Raw genomic sequence first — 10996 nt, forward strand, 5'->3', positions numbered from 1 at the left:
AGTCAAAGCTGAGTCCTGCAGCTCTTGTTGGATGTAGGGTTGCCAAGTCCGCGTTTTTTCCACAGAATTGGGCTACTTTTAAACTGTTGCCATGGGTTGATTTTCCCAAGTGGGTTAAAGGTTTGAAATATTGCATAAATTACATTTGACTGAAATGCTTGTATTGAAACATTTAGCATTCTACCTATGATAAAACTGTCATGGACTTCTACATTAACTGTTCCCTCCTGGTGGAATGACCCGCCCAGCTCAATCCAAGCAGCTGAGTCCTTGATATTTTCAAGAAACCGCTGAAAACACATCTCTTTCATCTTCATTTGACCTCTAGCACTCTATATTCTATTTCTATTCTTTCTACTTATTTTCTTTTTATTTATTCTAAAAACAAAACAAACAAAAAACCCTTGCTATGTATACTGTTACGTGAACTATTACATGTTTTTAAATGTAATGTTGGTGCGAGTATAAATTGTAAACACCGTTTTTGCTCTTTCCCGTCAGAAGGAAGACCCTACTAAGAGCAATCCTCGCTTCTGGGATGAGCTGTTTCTGATGAAGGTCCGTGGCAGATACACATCGTGAAATGCTGTTTTATGAGTGCGTGGACTATGCTGTTGATCTGTGTGCTTTGAGCAGGTCAATCTGGAGTATCTGGAGGGGAAGTTGGAGTCTCTGGACGGGGATGAAGTCGTGAAAATCAAAGACAACATCAACAGTTTGTTCCATCACTGTGTTCAAGCTCTGGCTGAGGAGCACCAGATCAAAGTAGTCAATGCGCTTCAGGTAAAATCATGCTTCCTGCGTTACTAAAGAACATGATCTGATCTGATAATCAAGTCATGCTCCGAATAATCAATGTCTGGCTAGTGCTCCATCGCAGAAGATTTAATATAAAGAAAATGAATCATTTATATTATTTTTTTAATGTCAATTACAAACATTTTTGTGAAAAAAAAAAATATATATTTTCATCACTGCAATTTGAAAAAATAATTATGTACTTTTTAAATGATTAAGTATTTATACATGATGGTAGAACTACTTATTTTTTTTAATCGTTGTGTCTGTGTAGGATTTTTTTATATTTAGAGTATTGAAAATCTAAGAATCTAATAAGGTTAGCCATTGATAATAATAGAATTACAAAAAAATATTGTATTTTATTTTATTTTACAATAATGATAATTATGGGGTAAAATGTACTTAGTTGTCATAAAATTACAAAATATAATAATAGTGTAAAAATAGACTAACATTCAAAAATTTGAGGCCAGTAAGCTTTTTTTTTTTTAAAGAAATTACTACTTTTATTCAGCAAGGACACATTAATGAATCAAAAGTGACAATAAAGACATTTATAATGTTCCAAAAGATCTCTATTTCAAATAAATGCTGTTCTATTGATGAAAGAATCCTGAAAACAAGTTTTAATGTTTGATAATAATAATAAATGTTTCTTGAGCAGCAGATCAGCATCTTATTATGATTTCTGAAGATCATGTGACTCTGAAGACTGGAGTAATGATGCTGAAAATTCAGCTTTGATCACAGAAATCAATTACATTTTATTATATATTCACATAGAAAACAGTTATTTTAAATTGTAATAATATTTCACAGTATTACTGTTTTTACTGTATTTTTGATCAAATAAATGCAGCCTTGGAGGGCAGAAGAGGCCACTTTCTTTCAAAAACATTACAAAAAACCTTACAGACCCCAAACTTTTGAACAGTACTGGAAGTTTCATTTTCTTTACACCATATATATATATATATATATTCTTTTTTATTTTAAATAAACATGCTTACAAATACTCAATTGGAAACATCAAACCAAAGTTGTGAAGCTTTTGTGTTTGCAGACACACCCTACATTCAGTTGCTGGTTGGCATTCAGAAAATGTAACAGTTGCTTTTGACCTAAAGCTCTGAATGAGCATGACAAAGACATGAAAAGCTCCTCCTGTCTGTTTCTGTAGACTCTCTGTGCGCTGTTTCGAGGAGTTCACCAGAAGAACAAGTCCGCCACAGGCTTTGACATCATCAACATGCTGATGGGCTTCGACAAAGCTGAGCTCCGAATGAAGGTCAGTCGTTTGTCCCGCTCGCACATGATCTGGACGTTTTTATTGAATGCAGAGTTGAGCTGCAGTGTAATTGTGCACACAGGAGCTAATGGAGAGCCTGGACAGTCTGCTGTGCGGTGATGGATCAGAGAGTCTGAAGAGTTTGTGTCTGAAACTACTGCTGTGTCTGGTCACTGTAAGATCAGTGCATTCATTCTTCTGCACTCTTTTTGTACAAATCTGCTCACTTTCACTTCCATGGTAAAGTAGTCCGCTTGCTGCTTAGGTTGTAACAGCGAGCAAAAATCAGTCCATTTACAATGGAAGTCAAGTCCTGGAGTCATTGCACCAATTGCAACGATTTCAAAATTATAGCAACAGAACTTAAAGGAATAGTTCATGCAAAAATGAAAATTAGCTGAAAATGTATTCACCCTCAGCTCATCTGAGATTAGGATGAGTTTGTTTCTTCATCAGGTTTGGAGAAATGTAGCATTGCATCACTTGCTCACCAGTGGATGTGGATGGGTGCCGTCAGAATGAGCTGATAAAAACATCACAATAATCCACACCACTCCAGTCCATCAGTTAATGCCTTATGAAGTGAAAAGCTGTGTGTTTGTAAAAAATAAATACATCGTTAAGACTCGTTTTTAGCTTCAAACCGTCCCTTCCGGCTAAAACGCGAGTCCATAATAACGCTTCCTCCAGTGAACAAGTGGTCTGGTCTGAATCAGGAGAGAAATCTGCACAGATCAAGCATCGTTTACAGTCCAAAACAGCTCTAAACAAATATGTGGGTGGATTTTGATGTGAGAGACAACAGGAGATGCACTTTTTCACTGGAGGAAACAATATTATGGATTATAGACTCATATTTTAGTTAGAAGCAATGGTTTGAATGTAATAATAGATTTGTTTCTTACAAACACACAGCTTTTCTCTTCTTGAGTCATTAATTGGTGGACTGGAGTGGTGTAGATTATTGTGATGTTTTTATCAGCTGTTTGGACTCTCATTCCGACGGCACCCATTCACATCCATTGGTGAGCAAGTGATGCAATGCTACATTTCTCCAAATCTGATGAAGAAACAAACTCATCCTAATCTTGGATGGCCTGAGGATGAGGACTAGGGCTACAAAACGATTAATCGCGATTAATTACTTTAAAATAAAAGTTTGTTTACATAATATATCTGTGTGTACTGTGTATATTTATTATGTATATATAAATACACACACATATATGTATATATTTTAACAAATATTTTTATGTATATATATTCGTACTAGTATATAATTTATATGTAAATATTAATATTTAATATACAAATCTAACACATTTTTTCTTAATATATACATATATGTGTGTGTATTTGTATATACATTATAAATATACACAGTACACACACATATAGTATGTAAACATAAACGTTTATTTTAAATGCGATTAATCGCGATTAATCGTTTTGCAGCCCTAGTGAGGGCATTTTCAGCAAACCTTAATTTCTGGGTGAACTATTCCTTTAAAATGTATATGTTCACATGACACTATCCTTTTTTTCAGATGCTTTCTGACGTGTTTATAATGTGTTTTTTGTCTTGCAGGTGACAGATAATATTAGTCAGAACACCATACTGGAGTATGTGATGATCAACAGTATATTTGAGGCCATTCTACAGGTAAAAACTGTGATGTGTCTTCGATTTGACCTGCGCATTATAATGTCGTCCATTTAATTCGCCTCTTTTTGTCCAGATTCTGTCTGAGGTTTCCAGTCGAGCGCAGCACGGATATGATGCTGTGGTACTTTTAGCTCTGCTGGTCAACTACAGGAAGTATGAGGTAAGTGCACAGTGACGCTTGTACTAATGTAATATATCGTTCTAGTCATGAAGCATTGTTTGTACGATTTCTGTGAGGCTCATTGTTTCCTCTGTTAATTGTAGTCTGTGAATCCTTATATTGTGAAACTGTCGATAGTGGACGACGAGCCGACCCTGGATGTGAGTAGTTAGGGAGATTCTTGAAATTCAAGGTATTATTGAGTCGCGTGGAGGTCTAATATAGTTGATCTTTTCACAGGGCATGGGAATGGTCATCCACCACGCACTTGCAGAGTACAATAGGTGACGTGCAATCTTTGTTGTTTGTTTTTAAGAAACGTGTGTGAAAGATTTAATGTGATCCATCTGGTTTCCACAGACAGTATAAAGACAAAGAAGAAGAAAACCAGGGAGGCTTTTTCTCCACCCTCACCAGCATGGTATAAAACTCTTTTAGCATTTATTCATGTCTAGGGATCTATGAAATCGGTTTTATTTTTTCCCAAATTAGATTTTTTTTTTTCCCATTTCAATTTTACTGGATTCCGTTTTTTTTTTTCCATTTCAATTTGTCAATTTGAATTTAATTATTATTTTATTCCCAGAAATACAGCTGTGCATTTACATTTTTTGCTTTAAAAAATTTCTGGTAAATAATTTTTATGGTAAATATTCCTTTAAAAATAATGTTTTAATAATATTGTTATTAGTAGTAGTAGTACTATCATTACATTAAGTAATATATTTCTGTCACAGCTTCTTCGAGTTGAACCGAACTTTTATTTTGACGGGTTGCTGTGAAGATCGTTTCTGTTTGTATATGATATGACGATAGTTTTACTCAAAAGAAACGGAAACATTTTTGTGGCTTAATATTAACAAACACTAGTGCATATCGCGTTTTGATCTAAGTGTTCTGACCTACTTTTCATTTATCCATCCGGCCAAAATCGACCTGTTCTCAGCAGAGCTCCTGAGAAAGGAGCTGTAAAAATATATTGAGATGGTTTTTGGTACTTATACCGCAAATATATATTCTTAAGGACATCAAAACCTAAAATAAAACTCCAGAAAGGTGTACAATATGGGACCTTTAATATTAACAATCACTAGTGCATATCGCGTTTTGATGTAAGTGTACTGACCTACATTTCATGTATCCATCCAAAATGGGTGCAAAATTCTGCGTTGTACTGTAAATTCCGTTTTTATGACTACATTCCGCGATTCTGTCTGCGTTTTCCACATCACGGAAATCATAGGGCCCTACATGTCTTTCCAAGCTGTTTCACTTTTTTGTTTCTGTGGAACACAAAAGAAATTTAGCAGAATGTTCACGCTGCTCTTTTGAGTGATTTTGCAGCTACATATTTATCATAATCATGCTTTGGTCTGCAGGTGGGCAGTATGTTTATCGCTGACGCAGATGAGAAGCTGTCAGTACAGTAAGTAAAAATTAAAACAGTTTAATACGTGATTGGATTTTTTTTCATATACAGCTAACCTACAAAAGTTTGGGGTTGGTAAGATTTAAAAAAAAAGAAGTCTCTTCTGCTCACCAAGGCTGCATTTATTTGATAAAAAATACAGTAAAATCAGTAATATTGTGAAATATTATTACAATTTAAAAGAAGTGTGTTCTATTGTAATATATGTTAAAATGTAATTGATTGAGCTGAATTTTCAGCATCATTACTTCAGTCTTCAGTGTCTCATGATTCCGCGATGAAAGTTCAAAAGAACAGCATTTACTTGAAACAGAATGTTACCTTTTAAGTAATTACTGTCACTTTTTATCAATTTAATGCAACCTTGCTGAATAAAAGTGCTAATTTCTTTCAAAAAAAGCGAACCTTTGAAGAGAAGTGTATATATATATTTGAAGGTCAGATCAGCCCCATAAGTCTCCAGCGCATAATAGCAGTCATCAAATCCTGAAATGTCCATCCTTGTATTATTAAATCAAATGCTCCACATGTCTGATGACTTTATTGTCCTTTAGGACTAATGAAGCCATCCTGCTCGCTCTCTATGAGGCCGTGCATCTCAACAGAAACTTCATCACAGTTCTTGCACAGGTCAGCACTGCACAATGACTTGTATTTATCTTTGCGCACTGACATATGCATATATTATTAGGCCTGTCCTATCTATACTTATATTGATGGTTATGGTTTATCTTTGCATCTGTAATTGGCAATCACAGAGCCATCCGGAGATTGACATTGCAACAACCCCAGCTGTGCCCGTCCCAGCCTCTCCTCTGACCCCGCTGGGCACCACACCGCCCTCTCTGGACAGTGAGTAACTAGTGTTAAAATATCATTCACTCACCCTCATGTCAAACCCACATGACCTGCTTTCTTCTGCAGAACACTAAAGTAGAAATACATGCTCCGTATGAGTAACCAGAAGTGAGGTTTGTTTGAATAATGAAACGCTTTGAGATTTTCAAGCAGCTGTTGTTCAGCAAATGACCCTTTGAATCGTACTGTACTTCCAGTCTGTTATTTTGTAGAGCTGGCATTTCACTTCCTTAAACCGACTCCACTCTTACATTTGCCTCTAAAACACGTTTAACTTTTATGCTGCTTTTTGCATTGCAACCTTTTAAAAACTTGATATCCATTAGCTGTATGAAATATTAAATCCACTCGGATCTGGCAGACTGAAGCTCCTGCTTGAATGTGCCAGCAGAGCTCAATCATCTGTAATCAGGATGACACGGGAAACATTCACAATATACTTATAGCCTGTTCACAAAAAGGACAATAACTATAATGATAATTATGACGTTTTAATACTCATTGTAATATAATAATAACTATAATGTTTTAATAAGCTTTTCAATTTAACAAAAACGGTAACATTTTAATAATTGTTCTAATTGGACTAAAACTGTAACATTTTAACATTCTAATGTAACAATAACTGTAACATTTTAATAATGTTCTAATTTAACGATACCTATAACGTTTTAATAATCTTTTTAATTTAATGATACCTGTAACGTTTTAATAATCGTTCTAATTTAACGATACCTGTAACATTTTAATAATGTTCTAATTTAACGATACCTATAACGTTTTAATAATCTTTTTAATTTAATGATACCTGTAACGTTTTAATAATCGTTCTAATTTAACGATACATGTAACGTTTTAATAATCGTTCTAATTTAACGATAACTGTAACGTTTTAATAATCGTTCTAATTTAATGATAACTATAACGTTTTAATAATCGTTCTAATTTAACGATACCTGTAACATTTTAATAATGTTCTAATTTAATGATACCTGTAACGTTTTAATAATTGTTCTAATTTAACGATAACTGTAACGTTTTAATAATCGTTCTAATTTAACGATACATATAACGTTTTAATAATCATTCTAATTTAACGATACCTGTAACATTTTAATAATGTTCTAATTTAATGATACCTGTAACGTTTTAATAATCGTTCTAATTTAACGATACATGTAACGTTTTAATAATCGTTCTAATTTAACGATACATGTAACGTTTTAATAATCGTTCTAATTTAACGATACCTGTAACATTTTAATAATGTTCTAATTTAATGATACCTGTAACGTTTTAATAATTGTTCTAATTTAACGATAACTGTAACGTTTTAATAATCGTTCTAATTTAACGATAACTGTAACGTTTTAATAATCGTTCTAATTTAACGATACCTGTAACATTTTAATAATGTTCTAATTTAATGATACCTGTAACGTTTTAATAATTGTTCTAATTTAACGATAACTGTAACGTTTTAATAATCGTTCTAATTTAACGATAACTGTAACGTTTTAATAATCATTCTAATTTAACGATACCTGTAACATTTTAATAATGTTCTAATTTAATGATACCTGTAACGTTTTAATAATCGTTCTAATTTAACGATACCTGTAACGTTTTAATAATCGTTCTAATTTAACGATACCTGTAACGTTTTAATAATCGTTCTAATTTAACGATACCTGTAACGTTTTAATAATCGTTCTAATTTAATGATACCTATATCGTTTTATTAATTCTTCTAATTTAACAATAACTGTAACGTTTTTAATAATCGTTCTAATTTAACGATACCAATTATGTTTTAACAATCGTTCTAATTTAACAACTGTAACGTTTTAAAAGTTGTTGAAATTTAATAATAACTGTAACATTTTAATTATCATTCTAATTTAACAATAACTAACGTTTTAACAATCGTTCTTATTTAACAATACCTATAATGTTTTAATAATTGTTCTAATTCAACCGTAACTGTAAGGTTTTAACAGTCGTTCTAATTTAATGATAACTAACATTTTAATGATTGTTCTAATTTAACAATAACTGTAACATTTTTAATAATTGTTCTAATTTAACAAGAACTGTAAAGTTTTAATAATCGTTCTAATTTAACACAATAACTGTAACATTTTAATAATTGTTCTAATTTAACAACTGTAACATTTTAATAATCGTTCTAATTTAACAATATCTATAACGGTGGATACGGTATCCTTCAATATGCAATATTCACTTTCAGAAGGGATTTTTTTTTCAGCTGTTACCATAAACCATGAACCATAAAAGCATTGACAGCCAATCAGAATCCACATGACTTTACAGACAGTGAATATCATTATAGTTATCATTCTTAGTGTGAGTGGAACCTAAATAGTACAAGATTATAGTAGCGGGGTACCAAAAAAAAAGTGTATTTTTGCACTTTTTTTTTTTTTTTGGCTAATATTGCTCAGTTTTTGTGCAGTTGAAGTGATGGATCTCTGTAGAATCTTTCAGTAAAAAAAAATTTAATGTGACACTCCCACATAAGTAATGAACTTAGATAATGATGGATGTGAATTCAGCTAAATACTAATATGCTAGCAACACAAAAAGGGGGGGGGGTCTGTGTTGTCAAGACGTGATTTGAGTGTATGCACTTCTAGGGTGTAGTATAGGTACGCAAATTGGGGCGAATGATCATTTTCAGGAATGATTCACCACGCTTACATTCTCTCTTTGCAGTGATGAATAATCCTGAGCTTCCTCTGGACCCAAACCTGCAGACAAGTAATCTTCTTATAACCTTCCTCAAGTATTCCTCCATCGTAATGCAGGACACCAAAGGCAAGCTATCACTGTTTCTCTCCTCTGTGCTGTCCAAAACCTAGCGAGCTTCCTTGCGCCTACCTAGGCAGCATCCAAAGTCAAACAGAACCTCGACTCACTATGGACTTCAGTGGAGTTTGTTATTAGCATGTCGCTAAGCTAATAACACGATACTCTTATAAGCATAAAAACACAAAGGAAGCACATTTTAGCTAAAATAGTCCATTTTTAATTAGATTATCAGCATTTTTCCCACTTTGTCCACAATTTTGGATTTTTGCGCTTGTTGCAATGCATTATGGGATTGCGTTCTTTGCAAAGGATGCATGCAGTTTTTAATTTTTACAAAAGAAGGTAAGGCGGCATTACCTTACCTACATGTTGGAAAAGCTTCTATGCCAAAGTGCCTTGAAATGCTGCCTAAGTAGGGAGCTCACTAGAATTTGGAACGGAGCCATTTATTTCTCTTCGTTTTTTTGTGCACATCTTACAGTAGTTTTCCTCTGTATGTTTTCAGATGAACACAGACTCAACAGTGCCAGGCTTTGCCTCATCATTCTGACCTGCATAGCCGAGGTAATGCATTGTGGGTAATTCTTTTTTTCCGTTCGTTCACTGTTTGACTGTTTGTCCTCTCGCTGTCCGTTTTAAAGGACCAGTACGCCGACGCCTTTCTCCACGATGATAACATGAACTTCAGGGTCAACTTGCACAGAATGGTAAGAGTCCCTACTGAGGTCTCAGTGGTTTTTAAATGGCAGGATCCAAATAAAGACGATGTTTCTGGCATATACAGCAGCAAACTGCCCGACCCCGTGTTACAGCCAATCCATTACCAAATGGGACGTCCCAGAGCCTCACTGCTGATGCAGTAAATCCAGTTATCTAGATGCATGAAAGCAGGATCATTTGTGCACTTTGGCCAGTCTTAAAGGGACCTTTCATCCAAAAATGAAGTCCTTGCAATAAAAGTCCAGTGTTGTTTGTACTTGTAGCTTTTGTTGGTTTTTATTGCTTCTGTTGTCCTCATTTTGCGTCTGTTAAATGACAATGTAAATTTTTTAAATGTTATTTTGTATTTCTTCACTTTTGATTCTTTTTTTTAAATAGTTTATTTTTAAATTCACATTTTTTTGTGTGTTTTTAGTTTTTTTCTTTTGTCTTTTTTATTTTTGTTTATTGCATTGTGTTTTTTTTGTTCTTGTTTTTATTTATTTTTATTCATTTTATTTTTCTTTGATATCTTTATTTTTTTGTTCTTCTGTTTTTTTTATTTAATTATTTTTATTCACTTTTGTTTTTGATTTCATTTTCCCCCCGTCTTTTTTGTTTTTTTTATTTGTTTGTACTTGTAGCTTTGAGTGAAGTCACTTCTCTTATGCATTTCAGCCCATGAGGCATCGAAAGAAAGCGGCGGATAAGAGCATCCCCTCTCGGCCTTTAGTTTGTGCGGTTCTGGGTGAGTTTTGCGATCAGATTGAGTGACGTCTTTATCGTTCTGTGAGCGTTTATGTGAGTATTCTTTGTCTTTGCAGATCTGATGGTCGAGTTCATCGTTACTCATATGATGAAGGAGTTTCCTATGGATCTCTACGTGTGAGTTTCCTTTTAATTTGCAGCTGTAAATACTGCGATGCTGAGATGATGGATATGTGGATATGGTGAGAATGAATTAAGTCATTTGTTGTAGACGCTGCGTTCAGATAATCCACAAACTGATCTGCTACCAGAAGAAGTGCAGAGTTAGGGTGCACTACACGTGGAGAGACTTCTGGTCAGGTATGATCTTACGCTGTGTGTCTGAGCAAAACACAGGCTCTGTGTGTCACTCTGTGTGTTCTGGGGTTTGTTTCTTTGCTTTTAGTTTGTTTTTGTCCTTTCGCTTTTTGGTTTGCTATTTATTTTTACTTTAGTTTTATATATAGTAAATATTTTATATATATAATATATATATATATATATATATAGTAACAT

General features: G+C 33.7%; 1 protein-coding gene across 1 annotated transcript in view; it reads left to right on the forward strand.

The window, feature by feature from the left end:
- Positions 1–409: 409 nt before the first annotated feature.
- Positions 410–10996, forward strand: part of LOC107706110 (UPF0668 protein C10orf76 homolog) — a 19750-nt gene continuing 9163 nt past the window's right edge. Inside the window, exons 1-19 of the mRNA XM_016509693.1 lie at positions 410–418; positions 502–558; positions 637–783; positions 1982–2089; positions 2172–2264; positions 3678–3752; positions 3829–3915; positions 4020–4076; positions 4156–4199; positions 4276–4336; positions 5295–5341; positions 5899–5974; positions 6103–6196; positions 8939–9040; positions 9540–9598; positions 9676–9741; positions 10412–10481; positions 10558–10618; positions 10713–10801. Of these exons, the coding sequence (XP_016365179.1) occupies positions 410–418; positions 502–558; positions 637–783; positions 1982–2089; positions 2172–2264; positions 3678–3752; positions 3829–3915; positions 4020–4076; positions 4156–4199; positions 4276–4336; positions 5295–5341; positions 5899–5974; positions 6103–6196; positions 8939–9040; positions 9540–9598; positions 9676–9741; positions 10412–10481; positions 10558–10618; positions 10713–10801 (1402 nt within the window). The remainder of the gene's footprint in view (positions 419–501; positions 559–636; positions 784–1981; positions 2090–2171; positions 2265–3677; positions 3753–3828; positions 3916–4019; positions 4077–4155; positions 4200–4275; positions 4337–5294; positions 5342–5898; positions 5975–6102; positions 6197–8938; positions 9041–9539; positions 9599–9675; positions 9742–10411; positions 10482–10557; positions 10619–10712; positions 10802–10996) is intronic.

The sequence above is a fragment of the Sinocyclocheilus rhinocerous genome, unplaced genomic scaffold (genome assembly GCF_001515625.1).
Source record: "Sinocyclocheilus rhinocerous isolate Xijiao unplaced genomic scaffold, SAMN03320098_v1.1 scaffold3004, whole genome shotgun sequence".
Classification (NCBI taxonomy): domain Eukaryota; kingdom Metazoa; phylum Chordata; class Actinopteri; order Cypriniformes; family Cyprinidae; genus Sinocyclocheilus; species Sinocyclocheilus rhinocerous.